Source organism: Macaca thibetana, chromosome 9 (assembly GCF_024542745.1).
Source record: "Macaca thibetana thibetana isolate TM-01 chromosome 9, ASM2454274v1, whole genome shotgun sequence".
Lineage (NCBI taxonomy): Eukaryota > Metazoa > Chordata > Mammalia > Primates > Cercopithecidae > Macaca > Macaca thibetana.
In genome coordinates this window covers 64899297-64918013 of record NC_065586.1, presented here as the reverse complement: position 1 = coordinate 64918013, position 18717 = coordinate 64899297, and the positions used below count along the sequence as shown (strand labels likewise).

The following is an 18717-nucleotide window of genomic DNA, read 5'->3' as shown; positions in this document are numbered from 1 at the left end:
AAACATTTTGTTGAAAGTCTATGTTATATATTTAATTGTGGTGTGTTTGGTGGGAGGCAGGAGTACTTTTTTTTTTTTTTTTTTTTTGAGATGGAGTCTCACTCTGTTGCCCGGGCTGGAGTACAGTGGTGCAATCTGAGCTCACTGCAACCTCTGCCTCCTGGGTTCACACCATTCTCCTGCTTTAGCCTCCCGAGTAGCTGGGACTACAGGCACTCACCACCATGCCCGGCCGATTTTTTTGTATTTTTAGTAGAGACGGGATTTCACTGTGTTAGCCAGGATGGTCTTGTTCTCATAACCTCGTGATCCACCCGCCTTGGTCTCCCAAAATGCTGGGATTACAGGTGTGAGCCACCGCGACCAGCCAATTTTTTAAAGTAACAGTTCTCTGCTATCAAACTAATAGGTATGAAGTTGAGCAGGTTACTTAATATTTGCTTTTGCCATCTGCACTTCAGGGTTTTTGTGAGGCAACTATGCCAGTTATCATCAATATTTGCATTCAGGTATGCCTACTATGTTTATAGTTACATAAATCATCACATGTCCATCGCCTGAAGTCAATTAAGAAATACGTAAATTAGGCAGAAGACCCAGTGGAAAATCTTGTAATAGTCTTTTTGTCTGTTTGCTTCACCTAATTATCTTCCTGTCATCTAGTAAAGCGAGATCAATAGAGAGCAATTGCTTTTGTTTTTCTGCTGCACCAGTGTTTTAGGTTTGCCAGATAATTCTGAAACCTTCATTAAGTCTTGGCTGCAGGATGAGCATGTTGGCTCACGTCTGTAATCCCACCTACTTAGGAGGCCAAGATAGGAGGATTGCTTGAGCCCCAGGAGTTCTAGACCAGCCTAGGCAATAAGACCCCGTCTCTTTAAAATATACAATTTAAAAAAAAAATTTTTTTTTTTTTTTTTTTTTTTTTTTTTTTTTTTTTTTGGCGGAGTCTCGCTCTGTGGCCCAGGCTAGAGTGCAGTGGCCGGATCTCAGCTCACTGCAAGCTCCGCCTCCCGGGTTCACGCCATTCTCCTGCCTCAGCCTCCCGCGTAGCTGGGACTACAGGCGCCCGCTACCTCGCCCAGCTAGATTTTTGTATTTTTTAGTAGAGACGGGGTTTCACTGTGTTAGCCAGGATGGTCTTGATCTCCTGACCTCATGATCCGCCCGTCTCGGCCTCCCAAAGTGCTGGGATTACAGGCTTGAGCCACCGCGCCCGGCCTAAAAAAAAAAATTTTTTTTTTTTTTTTTTTTTTTTTTTTTTTTTTTTTTTTTTTTTTGAGACGGAGTCTCGCTCTGTAGCCCAGGCTGGAGTGCAGTGGCCGGATCTCAGCTCACTGCAAGCTCCGCCTCCCGGGTTCACGCCATTCTCCGGCCTCAGCCTCCCAAGTAGCTGGGACTACAGGCGCTGCCACCTCACCCGGCTATTTTTTGTATTTCTTAGTAGAGAGGGGGTTTCACCGTGTTAGCCAGGATGGTCTCGATCTCCTGACCTCGTGATCCGCCCATCTCGGCCTCCCAAAGTGCTGGGATTACAGGCTTGAGCCACCGCGCCCGGCCTTTTTTTTAGATTTAGCTATAACATCTTATAGTGTGATCGAAAGTATATGATTGGATCTATCAACAGGCAGTCTTCCTTGCTTGGTCTGTCTGTAGAAGAGTATTAGTGATAGATTAAGCCACAATAACCTTTTTTTTTTTCCTTTTTCCTTTTTTTTTTTTTTTTTTTTTTTTTGCATATCATTTCTGTATACAAAAATGTTTTGTAGATCTTTGAGACCAATGTTATTTCCAAGTGTTGAAGTTATGTAAATCCAGCCTGGTAAATATGAACCAGGCAGTGGTTCATCACCATCACTTGGCCGGGACATTTTACCTGAATTACAGAATATCTGTGATCAGGTTGAAGTCAGTTCAGAGTCAAGCTAAGTTTCAGTTTCTCCTCTCTGTGCCCTTTGACTTCCAGTGCCTGTATTACTCACGCAATGAGGGTCTTATCCAGAACTTGACATCACTCCAAATTCCCCCATCTTCAAACATGTGAACTCTTGAAATTCTACCACTCCCTCTCCCTTCACCCTGTTTTACCATACTTTCTTTCTTTCTTTTTCTTTTTTTTTAATTGGTTTACTTTCTACTCCTGTGGTAACTATCCTTTCTAATTATGCTCCTTATGTCAACTCCTTATGTGCTTCTTAGTCTCTCTGTGGCCAATTAAATTGGTTCCAGTAAACATTTATTGATGTGACATTCTGATTTTCAGCATGACTGTTATTAAGTATGAACAGATTACTACCATGACAGTTTAATATTGCAGGCTTTGGCCAGGCACCATGGCTCATGCCTTCATGCCTGTAATCCCAGCACTTTGGGATGCTGAGGTGGAAGGATTGCTTGAATCCAGGATCTTGAGTGTAGCCTGGGCAGCTTTGTGAGACCCTGTCTCTACAATTAAAAAAAAAAAAAAATTAGCTATGCACGATGATACACACCTGTATTCCCAGCTACTCGAGAGACTGAGGCAGGAGAAACACTCAAACCCAGGAGTTTGAGGCTGAAACATATATTTATATTTTAGACTTTGCTGAAAAATGTGACTATAGATATATTTTTTTAAAAAACTGAAATTTTTTAACCTTTAACTTTGCTTTACCTTGGTATCTATCAAGTTCTATCATGAATCCAAAAATGCTTTGGAAATCAAATCTGTTTATTTCCTTTATCTCCAGTCTTTGCTCTCATTGAAAGGTTTTATAGCTCCAGGATATGTGTTTTTAATATAAAATAAAGAAAACATTTGATAGGTTTCTGCTGGATTTTTAATATTTGAAAATTAATTTAGCTGGGCCTAGTGGCTCACACCTGTAATCCCAGCTCTCTGGGAGGCCGAGGTGGGCAGATCACTTAAGGAAAATTAATTACAATTAAAATAGTTTTATAATAAAATATTAGTTTTTAAAGCAGAATATTAATATTAGGTATCAAAAGTCAGGAATCACTATAGTGTCTCTAGTTCTGTATTTTCGTTTCTCTATAATAAATATAACCTTTAATGTAAGGAGGAGAGCTAAAATAGGTTGCATTTAAGATTAAAAAATTGGCTATTAATATTTCATATCCAAAGAAAGGCAAATTTATTGATATTTATTGATATGGCTCCTCACTGGAATAGAGCAACAATGGAACAGAAAATTAAAAACATTTTTTTTAACTGTTAGCATGTAAGTCTTTCTGGAAAGAGAAATCAGTTATGTCCCCACTATCAAGGAATGTGACATTCTTGAAATACCGGAAATAGGGTGCTCTGTGAGCTAAAATCGTATCTTCCTAATAAGTTATAGTTAATATGGGCCAGGCACGGTGGCTCACGCCTGTAATCCCAGCACTTTGGGAGGCCGAGATGGGCGGATCACGAGGTCAGGAGATCGAGACCATCCTGACTAACACGGTGAAACCCCATCTCTACTAAAAACACACAAAAAAATTAGCCGGGCGCGGTGGCGGGCGCCTGTAGTCCCAGCCACACGGGAGGCTGAGGCAGGAGAATGGCGTGAACCCGGGAGGCGAAGCTTGCAGTGAGTGGAGATCGATCCACTGCACTCCAGCCTGGGAGACAGAGCAAGACTCCGTCTCAAAAAAAAAAAAAAGTTAATATGAACACAATAAACACAGTTCAATAGCCGTTCCTTAATTTAGGCAATGAAGTAAGATGAAATGTAACAAGAATGTTTAATATAAAAAAATAGGTAAGTATTTTGTAATATTATAATTTACTTAGAAAATTAACTAAATATTACTCTGATCTGCCTACAAACAGCTGGGAAGTTACTATGATTGAACAGAGTTGGGTGGCTTGATATAAAATAATATACCATCATCAACCAACTGAATATAAAATGGGAATACAAATCTCTTTCCCAAAGGTAACAAAACGAAGGTAGGAATAGCCACAATGAATGTGCATGGCCCCTATATCTTTCCCCTTTCATGTTTTTCTCCCTGTCAGGTGTGTACTTTAACTCGAGAAGATAACCGCTCTTTGGGCGTTATTCCTCAAGATGAGCAGCTCCATGTGCTACCTCTTTATAAGCTTTCAGACACAGATGAGTTTGGCTCCAAAGAGGGAATGGAAGCCAAGATCAAATCTGGGGCCATCGAGGTCCTGGCACCCCGCCGCAAAAAAAGAACGTGTTTCACTCAGCCTGTTCCCCGTTCTGGGAAGAAGAGGGCTGCGATGATGACGGAGGTTCTTGCGCATAAGATAAGGGCAGTGGAGAAGAAACCTATTCCCCGAGTCAAGCGGAAGAATAACTCAACAACAACAAACAACAGTAAGGCTTCGTCACTGCCAGCCTTAGGTGAGCCTTGTGGAACCTGCTAATCTCTGCACAACTTTGATGGATAGAAGTGTTTGGATTTTGCCTTGCACATTATTTGTTTAGAGTTGAAACTAAGACACTGAATATATTTTTACATATGCCAGAAGCAAAAGTCAACAAAAAAGTGACCCATCAGTATTTCTTGGTAATTTTTTCTACTTATCCTTTTTTAAACTTTCACATATTCTTTTTTATGGCATTGGGAAGGGTCTCACTTTATTGCCCAGGCTGGCTTGGCACACCTTGGCTTAAGCAATAATCCCACCTCAGCCTCCTCCAGAGTAGCTGGAACTGCAGGCACACACCACTGTGTCCAGCTAATTTTAACATGTTCTTATCATTTTTCCTGTGAATTTCCCCATCTAATTTGAAGCCCTGCTCATTGTTGTTGGCATAGATAAGAGACATGACTTTCTGGATGCCGTCCTTGATCACCTTTACCCTCAATTTAAGCAATAATTAAACAAATATTACTAAACGCCACTTTCAACAGTGGTATTGTGGGTTGTTGTTGTTGCTGCTGTTTTTGTTTTTTTTGTTGTTGTTGTTTTGGGTTTTTGTTTTGTTTTGTTTTGTTTTTTTTGAGACGGAGTCTTGCTGGGTCGCCCAGGCTGGAGTGCAGTGGCCTGATATCAGCTCACTGCGAGCTCAGCCTCCCGAGTAGCTGGGACTATAGGCGCCCGCCAAATTTTTTGTATTTTTTAGTAGAGACGGGGTTTTACCAGGTTAGCCAGGATGGTCTCGATCTCCTGACCTCATGATCCGCCCGCCTCGGCCTCCCAAAGTGCTGGGATTACAGGCTTGAGCCACCGCGCCCAGCCAATTGTTTTGTTTTTGTTTGTGGAGACAAGGTCTTGCTCTGTAGCCCAGGCTGGAGTACATGCAGTGGCGTGATCTTTGTTCACCACAGCCTCAACCTTCCAGGCTCAAGCAGTCCTCCCACCTCAGCCTCCCAAGTAGCTGAGACTGTAGTGCGTGTGCCACTGTGCCTAGCTAATTATTGTATTTTTTATAGAGATAGAGTTTCACCTGTTTCCCAGGCTGATCTGGAACTCCTGGACTCACATGATCCTCCCAAATTGGTGTAATTACAGGCATGAGCCATCACGCCTGGCTTGATTTGTTGATTATAAAGTCTCATTAGTTTTGGTTTTGGATTTTGGGGTTTTTTTTTTGAGAGACAGAGTCTTGCTATGTTGCCAAAGCTGGAACACAATGGCTATTCACAGACACAATCATAGCACAATGCTGCCTCAAACTCCTGGGATCCCATGGGAACCTCTCTATTAGCTAGAAGTATAGGTGTGCACCACACCTGGCTCTTATCAGCTTTTCACCTAATATATATTTTGAAACGGAGTTTCACTCTGTCACCCAGGCTGGAGTGCAGTGGTACCATCTCGGCTCACTGCAACCTCTACCTCCTTGATTTAGGTGATTCTCCTTCCTCAGCCTCCCGAGTAGCTGGGAGTACAGGTGCCCGCCACCATGCCCAGCTAATTTTTGTATTTTTAGTTGAGATGGGGTTTCACCATGTTGGCCAGACAGGTCTTAAACGCCTGACCTCAAGTGATCCACCCACCTCGGGCTCCCAAAGTGGTGAGATTACAGGTGTGAGCCACCACGCCAGGCCGGCTTCTCAGTTCTTTTGCCACAATCTCAATTGTCTTTGATAGCTTTCTTAATTTCTGTAACAAGTTGTTCCAGGCTCATCTATATAATTCTGCCCCATATTTAAAATCAGCCGTTTCTTTGATAAGCCTATAGAAGGAACAAAAAAAACATGAATTCATACTGACATTCAAAATTAACATTATAATGTATTCCTTAGCTTCTTTCATTTTTACATTTATGAGTAGTTGTTTATTTGTTTTTATAACATGCGCAGAGTTGGCAGTGCAGGCATTTATATAATGCTGAAAGAAATGTAATACAGACAAATACTGAGAAGAAATGTATAGTCCCAGATATTTGTAAGCATAATGTGCAATACTTGGGCCATAATGTCTGTTTCTTTTGTAATTCTACCCCTCGGTCATTTAGTCTTTCCTTCCCATCATTTACCTTCTGTGGGCTTCTTAACCTCTATAGTAATAGTGCCACTGATAACAGCAGAGGTTTCCTGATGTACCATTGCTGGATCTTACATATGCATTATCTTTAGAAGTCAGAGCTCTCATGACTCCAGGTTGTAGCATCTGAGAGGAGAACTGCAGAGCTTCTGAAATTGATCAATGTTTATTATATTATCAATGTATTATATTTTTAATTACTTTAAAACATGGCTGCTTTACCTTTTCTTGGTCCTAAGATTTGCTAGTTTTGCACTTCCAAATATTTTTTTTAGAAGTTCACAACAGGAGCCAGGCGTGGTGGCTCACGCCTGTAATCCCATCACTTTGGGAGGCAGAGGCGGGCAGATCACGAGGTCAGGAGTTCGAGACCATCCTGGTCAATGTGGTGAAACCCTGTCTCTACTAAAATACAAAAAATTAGCCAGGCAGGCATGGTGGAGATTGAGACTATTCTGGCCAACATGGGGAAACCCCGTCTGTACTAAAATACAAAAAATTAGCCAGGTGTGGCAGTGTGTGCTTATAGTCCCAGCTACTTGGGAAGCTGAGATAGGGGACCCACTTGAACCCAGGAGGCAGAGATTGCAGTGAGCCGGGATCGCACCACTGCACTCTTGCCTGGGCGACAGATTGAGACTCCATCTCAAAAAAAAAAAAAGAACTTCGGCCGGGCGCGGTGGCTCAAGCCTGTAATCCCAGCACTTTGGGAGGCCGAGACGGGCGGATCATGAGGTCAGGAGATCGAGACCATCCTGGCTAACACGGTGAAACCCCGTCTCTACTAAAAATACAAGAAAATTAGCCGGGCGAGGTGGCGGGCGCCTGTAGTCCCAGCTACTCGGGAGGCTGAGGCAGGAGAATGGCGTGAACCCGGGGGAGCGGAGCTTGCAGTGAGCCGAGATCGCGCCACTGCACTCCAGCCTGGGGCACAGAGCAAGACTCCGCGTCAAAAAAAAAAAAAAAAAAAAAAAGAACTTCATAACAGGGAGAATGTCCCCAAGGAAAATATTCCCATTGGATGTGACATTTGTGTGGATGTGTCAGAGCAAATAACCCACAGTTGACATCTTGAGAGTAATGCTCTACTTCCTTAATGAGAAGGACACTAAGCTGAAATACTCTTGCTTTTGAGGGTCACAAAGATTTATGTTCAACTACAATGTTTTGCTTGACTTCTCTCTGCCTAATCTTGGACTTTGACAGTTATGATGGTTTTGTTACCTAGAAATATTTATAAACGGCCGGGCGCGGTGGCTCAAGCCTGTAATCCCAGCACTTTGGGAGGCCGAGACGGGCGGATCACGAGGTCAGGAGATCGAGACCATCCTGGCTAACACCGTGAAACCCCGTCTCTACTAAAAATACAAAAAAACTAGCCGGGCGAGGTGGCGGGCGCCTGTAGTCCCAGCTACTCCGGAGGCTGAGGCAGGAGAATGGCCTAAACCCGGGAGGCGGAGCTTGCAGTGAGCTGAGATCCGGCCACTGCACTCCAGCCCGGGCTACAGAGCGAGACTCCGTTTCAAAAAAAAAAAAAAAAAAAAAAAAAAAAAGAAATATTTATAAACTATTACTTATTTTTACTTTTTAAAATATAGGGTCATACTATGCCTTAAGTGTATCTAAATATCTCTTTGAATAGTTAAATATTGCTCTATATCATTGTATTATAATACCTGCACAATATTACAACATTTAGTTGTATTATTTACTTCCTACCAAATTAGGTCAATTCTAATATTTTACTATTTCAAACAATGACCAGCCATCCTTTTGGCTAGATTTTTGCACTTATTTGTGCCTCTTTCCCAAAGGAAGAGTTCTTTAAGGAAAATTACTAGATGAAAAAGTATACGAAACTACATAAAATTTTTAATTTGTGTGTGATTTGAAATGAGCAGAACAAAACCGACCAACACAACATCAGTGTTTTCTTATAAAATTCTCTGTACCTGTCTTTGAAAATACTTTTTAAAAGACAACCCCTACCAAAAGTAATTTGTATTTTTCTTCACGTTTGGTGTCCTTGTTTAGGGAGTAAAACTGAGACTGTGCAACCTGAAGTAAAAAGTGAAACCGAACCCCATTTTATCTTAAAAAGTTCAGACAACACTAAAACTTATTCGCTGATGCCATCCACTCCTCATCCAGTGAAAGAGGCATCTCCAGTTTTCTCCTGGTCCCCGAAGACTGCTTCAGCCACACCAGCTCCGTTGAAGAATGATGCAGCAGCCTCGTGTGGGTTTTCAGAAAGAAGCAGCGCTCCCCACTGTACAATGTCTTCGGGAAGACTCAGTGGTGCCAATGCAGCCGCTGTTGAAGGCCCTGGCATTTCACAGCTTGGCGAAGCTGCTCCTCTCCCCACCCTGTCTGTTCCTGTGATGGAGCCCCTCGTTAATTCTGAGCCTCCCACTGGTGTGACTGAGCCGCTAACATCTCATCAGCCAAACCACCAGCCCTCCTTCCTCACCTCTCCTCAAGACCTTGACTCTTCTCCAATGGAAGAAGATGAGCAGCATTCTGAAGCAGATGAGCCTCCATCAGACGAACCCCTATCTGATGACCCCCTGTCACCTGCTGAGGAGAAGTTGCCCCACATTGATGAGTATTGGTCAGACAGTGAGCACATCTTTTTGGATGCAAATATTGGTGGGGTGGCCATCGCACCTGCTCACGGCTCGGTTTTGATTGAGTGTGCCCGGCGCGAGCTGCACGCTACCACTCCTGTTGAGCACCCCAACCGTAATCATCCAACCCGCCTCTCCCTTGTCTTTTACCAGCACAAAAACCTGAATAAGCCCCAACACGGTTTTGAACTAAACAAGATTAAGTTTGAGGCTAAAGAAGCTAAGAATAAGAAAATGAAGGCCTCAGAGCAAAAAGACCAGGCAGCTAATGAAGGTCCAGAACTGTCCTCTGAAGTAAATGAATTGAACCAAATTCCTTCTCATAAAGCATTAACATTAACCCATGACAATGTTGTCACCGTGTCCCCTTATGCTCTCACACATGTTGCGGGGCCCTATAACCATTGGGTCTGAAGGCTTTTCTCCCCCTCTTAATGCCTTTGCTAGTGCAGTGTATTTTTTCAAGGTGCTGTTAAAAGAAAGTCATGTTGTCGTTTACTATATCTTCATCTCACCCATTTCAAGTCTGAGGTAAAAAAATAATAATGATAACAAAACGGGGTGGGTATTCTTAACTGTGACTATATTTTGACAATTGGTAGAAGGTGCACATTTTAAGCAAAAATAAAAGTTTTATAGTTTTAAATACATAAAGAAATGTTTCAGTTAGGCATTAACCTTGATAGAATCACTCAGTTTGGTGCTTTAAATTAAGTCTGTTTACTATGAAACAAGAGTCATTTTTAGAGGATTTTAACAGGTTCATGTTCTATGATGTAAAATCAAGACACACAGTGTTAACTCTACACAGCTTCTGGTGCTTAACCACATCCACACAGTTAAAAATAAGCTGAATTATTATTTCATGGTGCCATCGTTCCAACATCTTCCAATCATTGCTAGAAAATTGGCATATTCCTTTGAAATAAACTTATGAAATGTTTTCTCTCTTAAAATATTTCTCCTGTGTAAAATACATCATTGTTGTTAGTAATGGTTGGAGGCTGTTCATAAATTGTAAATATATATTTTAAAAGCACTTTCTATTTTTAAAAGTAACTTGAAATAATATAGTATAAGAATCCTATTGTCTATTGTTTGTGCATATTTGCATACAAGAGAAATCATTTATCCTTGCTGTGTAGAGTTCCATCTTGTTAACTGCAGTATGTATTCTAATCATGTATATGGTTTGTGTTCTTTTACTGTGTCCTCTCACTTTCAAGTATTAGCAACTTGCAGTATATAAAATAGTTAGATAATGAGAAGTTGTTAATTATCTCTAAAATTGGAATTAGGAAGCATATCACCAATATTGATTAACTTTTTTTTTTTTTTAGAACTAGGTAAGAGTGGTCTCTTCTTATTGAACAACCTCAATTTAGTTTCATCCCACCGTTCTTAGTATAATCCATGAGAGGTGTTTCCAAAAGGAGATGATGGTACAGGATAGGTTTCAGAAGAGTCAAATGCTTCTAATGTCTCAAGGTGATAAAATACAAAAACTAAGTAGACAGATATTTTGTACTGAAGTCTGATACAGAATTAGGAAAAAACAAATTCTTGTTGAAATATTTTGAAAACAAATTCCCTACTATCATCACATGCCTCCCCTACCCCAAGTCAAACAAGAGGAATGGTACTGTAAACATGGCTTTGTCCATTAAGAGCTAATTCATTTGTTTATCTTAGCATACTAGATTTGGGAAAATGATAACTCATCTTTTCTGATAATTGCCTATGTTCTAGGTAACAGGAAAGTAGGCATTAAGTTTATTTTAGTCTTCCCATTTTCTTCCTATTACTTTATTGACTCATTTTATTGCAAAACAAAAAGGATTACCCGGACAACATGTTTCGAACAAGGAGAATTTTCAATGAAATACTTGATTCTGTTAAAATGCAGAGGTGCTATAACATTCAAAGTGTCAGATTCCTTGGGAGTATGGAAAACCTAATGGTGCTTCTCCCTTGGAAATGCCATAGGAAGCCCACAACCGCTAACACTTACAATTTTGGTGCAAAAGTAAACAGTTCCAGCAGGCTCTCTAAAGAAAAACTCATTGTAACTTATTAAAATAATATATGGTGCAAAGTATCTGTTTTGAGCTTTTGACTAATCCAAGTAAAGGAATATGAAGGGATTGTAAATAACAAAATGTCCATTGATAGACCATCGTGTACAAGTAGATTTCTGCTTGTTGAATATGTAAAATAGGGTAATTCATTGACTTGTTTTAGTATTTTGTGTGCCTTAGATTTCTGTTTTAAGACATGTATATTTTTGTGAGCCTAAGGTTTCTTATATACATATAAGTATATAAATAAGTGATTGTTTATTGCTTCAGCTGCTTCAACAAGATATTTACTAGTATTAGACTATCAGGAATACACCCTTGCGAGATTATGTTTTAGATTTTAGGCCTTAGCTCCCACTAGAAATTATTTCTTCACCAGATTTAATGGATAAAGTTTTATGGCTCTTTATGCATCAACTCATCTACTCATTCTTCGAGTCTACACTTATTGAACGCCTGCAAAATCTAAATATCACTTTTATTTTTCTTTGAATCACCACCTATGACATAGTAAACTTGAAGAATAAAAACTACCCTCAGAAATATTTTTAAAAGAAGTAACAAATTATCTTCAAGATAATCCATGGTAACGTATGCAGTAATTCAAATTGATCTGTCTCTGAATAGGTTTCTTAACAATCTAAACTTGAAACATCAATGTTAATTTTTGGAACTGTTGGGATTTGTGATGCTTGTTGCAGTTTACCAAAACAAGTATTTGAAAATATCTAGTATCAACTGAAATGTTTCCATTCCATTGTTGTAGTTAACATCATGAATGGACTTCCTAAGCTGATTACCCCACTGTGGGAACCAAATGGATTCCTACTTTGTTGGACTCTATTTCCTGATTTTAACAATTTACCATCCCATTCTCTGCCCTGTGATTTTTTAAAAGCTTATTCGATGTTCTGCAGCATTGTGATTGTATGCTGGCTACACCGCTTTTAGAATGCTCTTTCTCATGAAGCAAGGAAATAAATTTGTTTGAAATGACATTTTCTCTCATAAAACTGGTCATCTAACATTATTTCTACCCCTCTATTATGTTTTACTGTAATGATCACCTTTTCTTATACTTCTCTTATAACACTTAAATTGGATTTTAAATCTGTGTTTGTTCATAGTATGATCATTGAATTCGCTGATACATGACCTCATTAGCCCACTCAGTTCATAATATGCTACAAACTTACCAACTTTAATGAGAGAATAATTCCAATTCCTGCCTATTGCAGAATCCTACAAAATATCATGCTGTACTTGATATTCCTTTTTTTTTTTTTTTTTTTTTTTTTTTTTTGAGACAGAGTCTTGCTCTGTTGCCCAGGCTGGTCTCAAACTCTTGGCCCCAAGCGATCCTCCTGCTTCAGCCTCCTAAAGTGCAAGGATTATAGGCATGAGCCACTCTACCTGGCCTGAAATTCCATTTCTAATGGCTCTTGAGCCATTGTTGAAATTCCTTTTTTTTTCTTGTGCTTGTCAGTCTCACCTACCTCTTGTTTCCAATTCATCTACAAAGTACCCAATAGACCAGGTCATAAACATAATTGAAATACATTTTACTGGAAAGTGAGGCTATATGAAAAGGCATAGCTGTAGGCAAATTATTGCAACATGTTTACATCTTAAATAACATTCCAACATCTTTGTTATTCAGTCTGCATGTTGATAATTTCATTTATTAAATATAGAACTTCAACTAGATGAGATCCATAAGTAATTTACTTAAGACATAACCTCAATACATATTTAATTGAATACATACCCTGTGTAAATAAGCTACTGATTTAATTCACACGACTAACCTACTTTCTAACATTATTACAGTGGACTTCTACTGATACCATTTCACAATAGCATGTGTGAAAATAACCCTGGACCAGTTTTTAAAACAAAAATTATATTGACTTTTTATCTGGGACGTGGGACTTTATTGCATGAAACTTCCATTGACAGTGGGCATAGCATTTCCTTTGCATATGCCAACTAAATCAGTAGCTGTTTGCGACCTTTAATAGATATATAGTTATTACCTTCAATTTCACACCTTGATGCATGGAAATCTTTTTTATCTATATTTAATACAACTGTGAGTTTTGATCTTTTATAGAGATTTATGTCAACAGAATTTTGAAATAAGTTCATATAGTAGTGGCCTTTCATAGCAATGGAAGACAGCTGAGAAATCACATAGTTGAATCACTGGGGCCCAGAGAGTAAATCTTAATGCTAGATTGTAGTTAGAATTTAAACTGATGAAGGCCACTTTGTGTTGAGAACTGTAGGGAAACTTGATTTTCTTACCCAAAGGGTATTTTACCACTGGGAAATAAACAAGTATCAAATGCTTATACTGTATAGACTTTCAATTCCCCTGAAACTAGTGTTAAGCATATACAAGAAGTTATAAAGGCGTGGATGATTGAAATAATTAAGGAAAGTATTTCCACTGTATATACGACCCAGCCATGCTTACAGAGTTCATTCATGCCCTTTGCCTAGTTAGCCTCACAATTAAGTCCCAGCATAGTTTATTTTGATGTAGCTGTCTACATGTATTGGAATACTATTTTATTGCACATAGCTCCTAAACGTGCCCATAAGTATATTGAACACCAGTTGTGTGGCACACTCAACCAAGTGAATGTAATCAATACATAATTGCTGAAGGAGTCTGCATTTATCCAAATCAAATTATGCTCCATGTTGAGCTAAGTTTTAACAGCTTTAGAAAATGATGTCATCCATTGCTCTGGAATGCAATTCGGAAAGTCAGAGTCAGTATGTCCTTCATCAGAAATTAAATTTGTGTGTTTTCTTAGAATGTATTGAGATTTATTGGCATGTTCTTGCTTTTCCTATATATATAAAGTGGAAACTGAGTTCCTTTATTACTTCCTGAGATGGTAGAGCTGACTTTTATGCAGGATATCATCACTATTTTTTTGCGCATTGATAGCTACAAATTTTATATTATTATTATTTTTTTTTTTTTGCTACAAATTTTAATTTTCTACCTTTCAGTGTCTGGATGACTTTTTAATTCTCTGTTTCTTCTGGGCTTCCAATCATATACCATTGTTTGCTTCAAAAGGGATATATTTTACTCAAGTAATCCAAAGACATTCCTAATTTTGCCACTCCTCATTTTCACTTCTCTTTAAGGGCCTTTATAGTATGTTCTAATTTCTCATTTGATAGTATGCAACATTTAATATTTTTAGCTCTAAAATTCCATCATTAATTATTTTTTTCTTTTCTTTCTTTTTTTTTTTTTTTTTTTTTTTTTTTTTTTTGAGAGGGAGTCTTGCTCTGTCACCCAGGCTGGAGTGTAGTGGCGTGACCTCGGCTCACTGCAACCTCCGCCTCCCGAGTTCAAGCGATTCTCCTACCTCAGCCTCCCGAGTAGCTGGGATTACAGGTGCCCGCCAACACACCCGGCTAATTTTTGTATTTTAGTAGAGACAGAATTTCACTATGTAGGTCAAGCTGGTCTCAAATTCCTGACCTCAAATGATCTGCCCGCCTCAGCCTCCCAAAGTGCTGGGATTACAGGCGTGAGCCACTGCGCCCCGCCAATCACTTCTTTATCAGCTGTACTTCTTTCCTACCTTTACTGTAATACTTACGATCTTGCCTGGGTCATGAGTTTTCTTCTAGTTTGTTCAGCTATAGATGTCTTTTATGTTGGAGCAAAACTAGGTCCAAGGTAGGAATGTCATTATTAGATGTAAAACATTAGCTGATTTAACCAATTTATGTTAGTGCAACTTTGAAAACCCTTCGTTAACAGTATAAAGCTAGGTTTCCTAAAAATAGAAATTTTGTCCTTGGCAGCTGCTATGTAAGTCATGACCCTTGTCTTGTTCATAAGAAAGAAATTTTACAGCTGTCAGATTTTCATTTTAGGAGAAACAATGTTGGAAACTAATTTGGCTTCTTCTCCATTTGGCAAGGTATGAACCTTATAACACTTGACTAGACACTCTACTTGTTATTTTTCTTTTTTCTCACTTTACTGAAGCTGCAATATCACTAAGCGCACTTTCATTCTTTTTACAGTGTTATTTTTCTGATTTTCTTTAAATTAAAAATCTGTTGCTTCCCCTTCTCTGTCCTGTCTCCAATTCTTCTGATCCCCTACACAAATACACGTGGTTCATTTAAAAAATAGCAACCATCTTGGTAAAGCTGTCTTTTCCATTGTGTCCCGCAAGTTCTTTTAGGTGTAATATCATAAGAAATCACAAACTTGTATTCAACTCTTTTCAGTTTTAGGCAAATTCCATTTTTAGGAATAATAGTTAAGCAGCCATAAGACCACAGGTTAATATTGAGTGCTCTCTCTTACTTTACCAATCCCAACAATGTTTAACTCTTATTTATTAGTTTTTGAGTGTTTTATGTAAAAATTGTGTATGAAGTTAAATATTCTAAGTTCTTCTGTATGGCTTTACTACATCTAATGTAAATTTACTCCATTGGAATTCTTTGGTTTTTGGCAGGGATAGGGATTATTCTATAATCTGGGTGAGAAGGATTAGGAAATGGACTGAAAGTAATTGGAAGAGGAGGCACAAGTAAACCATCAGAAACGCTTTTGACCATAAGAAGGGGAAATTAAGGGACAGAACGGAAGAAGCATTATGCTCCTATCAGCAATCTGAGGGTTAACTCTACCTGCTTAAAAGCAAGAAATATTTTTAATATTTCTTCTCTCCACTCTGTACTAATTTTATCTGAAAAATTGCTGCTAAAATTTAGGAACCATTTTGAAAGCAACGGTAGTAATCAAAGGTATAATCCTCATGCTATATAATGTTTTAGATTATCAAACTGCTTTACTATGTGGAGCTTTTTCTGCCCATTACTGAGGGTTAGACGGAGAACATTGTTCCCATCTTAGAGGTGAGGAATGTGCAGATGGCAAGAATAGTAAATGGCTGGCTCCAAGTTACACAGCAAGTCAATCAATCAGAGACTAAAATATTTATTACTGGTAGACTGCTAAATTTCTGCATCATGAACAATGACTTGGAGAGGATGTTGCTGAGTAGAAATTTTGTCACACCTGATCTGAGAATATAAAATTTGTTCATTTGCAAAAAACATGCTTCTGAAGTATTTTGTTTCCATTATTTATTTAGCCAGCTAGTTTCTTATGTGTACTAAAGAAGGTCTCCCAAATTACCTAAATTCCACAATAGGGCTTAGATTTATGAAGTTTTATATTTTTTCCTCCTTATAAAAAGCTCTTTTTATAAAAAATATCCCTGTAGTACTAAAACAGGGAGAAATCTCCTAAATAATATATTTTTTAATATCACTTTTTTTAAAAACTAGGGTAAGCACCTCACAATCAAAATTTAATGTATTTGTTATCTTGAAATGCAGGGGTTTTTGAAGGAAATGTGGTAGGTAAACAATTTAGTTCCCAATTCCTGATCGTAAAAATGCAAAATTGGGCCGGGTGTGGTGGCTCACGCCTGTAATCCCAGCACTTTGGGAGACAAAGGCAGGTGGATCACGAGGTCAGGAGTTCAAGACCAGCCTGGCCAAGATGGTGAAACCCCCATCTCTACTAAAAACACAAAAATTAGCCAGACATGGTGACGGATATCTGTAATCCCAGCTAGTTGGGAGGCTGAGGCAGAGAATTGCTTGAACCCGGGAGGCGGAGGTTGCAGTGAGCCAAGATTGTGCCACTGGACTCTAACCTGAGTGACAGAGTGAGACTCCAACTCAAAAAAAAAAAAAAGCCAAATTGTTGGTATCTCTAAGACAGAGCAAGACTCCCTCTCTAAGAGATAGTAGTGTCTCCCACTTAATTGAATTCGTTTTGTTTGCTTTGCTTTGATTCTTGCCACATAAAATCTGTGGGTCAAAGGCTAACCCAGAGATTTGCTCAGAGAGTTAAGAAAAATAATAAGATGTATTTGTAAATTTTTAAATAATGAAAAATGAGATGTATTTGTAAATTTTAAAATAACCTCTTTATAAATATAAATATCTTTATAAATATAAAGAGGTAGGATGTTTTGGCTATCTAATTAGCACATTCTGAGTCACACACACAAACAGGCCAAACAACTCTAGATATTCAAATAAATTCCCCTTTTGGTGATTCAGTTCAGTAACTGCCTGTCCTCATCAATGCCTGTTTGTGATGATGAAATAGTTGACAACTGGGACTTTACAAAAATAGCTCCTGAAAAAAATTAAATATTTTATTGCAATGTATGTTCATATTTTTTTTAACTTTTATGAAATAACATTGTGATAGGTGCTTTAAGATAAATATTTTTCCAGAAGTGGTTTATAGTATAAACTAAGGGCAGTTTTTACATTGTGATATGTGGGTGGATGGTCATATTTAGTTAGGTTATTAAGAAATCATGAAGTGTTCTCTAACAAGAAACTTGCAAAGCTATTTGGCAGGAAGAAAGTCATTAACTTCTAGTTTATCTTTTTCTCATGCTATATGCTTAATTACCAAGTAAATTCACTTGCGTACCATTACCTTAATTCAAAGGAGAAGCCAGAATGTCTATCATTGGTGGGAGTAAAATATAAGCAGATTCTTTACCATGGTGAAATAGAATAATACTGAATTCCCAATACAGAAATACTAATTTCATAAGCTAATATTCCTGTCTTTTAGCTGACTTCTTTCTCTCTTCAGGATATGTTTACTATTTATTATTTACCTTTGAATTTTTGCTTTGGGGGACTTTTACCTATTGCATCCCACTATATTAAGTATCCTTTACAATGAAATATCTTAGCAAGGAAATGCTTTTAAAACTTCACAAATATCCGATTTCATTCTTAACATATGGGGGAAGCAGTAAAAGAAAAAGCACTTCACCATGTAGAAAGGAAAGTGATCATTTTAATTAAGATAATGTCAATTCATGATCAACATTTAATCCTCTGCAAACAAGGGAACACTTACTAGCAGTACTTGAAGACTTGTGAGTTGGAATTGCATGTTACTTGAAAGATCTAATTAAGCTAAATTTTGGTGCACAGCAGTTGTACATGATTTCATGTTTATGTAGCAAAATGCATTGAAATGTATTAGTGTTGAAACATACATGTAAAGGTAGTTGTGGAAATTGTTATATTTTCCTTGTGTGTCATTTATTTAGAGCATAAAGGTTTTTTTTAATTGTTCTAACTGAATAAGGCTAAATGAATACTGTAATTGAAAATATATTTTAAATCTTTGTCATGAGTTTTTTTAAAAAAAAACTATTGCAAATTGTATCATTCCTGATTACACAGAACTTTGTGGGTGGTTTTAAATAAATTTTATACTTCTATTTTGCACCTGATAGTCTAATTTTTCTTTCCTCCTAAAAATCACATTTAAAAGGTTTAATATTCAATAAAATTCACACATTTTAACTACAAAGGACTATAAGATGTAATATTTGGAGATGACTAAACGTATGCATGTGCTCACCATAAAATCAAAATGGCTAGCATTTATGAAATGCTTATTACATGCCAGAAACCTTACACTTTATGTAAATTATGTAATTCCCGTGGTGAT

At 38.2% G+C, this 18717-nt stretch overlaps 1 protein-coding gene across 4 annotated transcripts in view; it reads left to right on the top strand.

Moving 5' to 3' along the window:
* Positions 1–18491, top strand: part of TET1 (tet methylcytosine dioxygenase 1) — a 148282-nt gene extending 129791 nt beyond the window's left edge. For all 4 annotated transcript variants that reach the window (XM_050805189.1, XM_050805188.1, XM_050805191.1 and 1 more), the window contains 2 exons: positions 4007–4358; positions 8486–18491. In XM_050805189.1, the coding sequence (XP_050661146.1) occupies positions 4007–4358; positions 8486–9492 (1359 nt within the window). In that variant the 3' untranslated portion in view covers positions 9493–18491. The remainder of the gene's footprint in view (positions 1–4006; positions 4359–8485) is intronic.
* Positions 18492–18717: the final 226 nt, after the last annotated feature.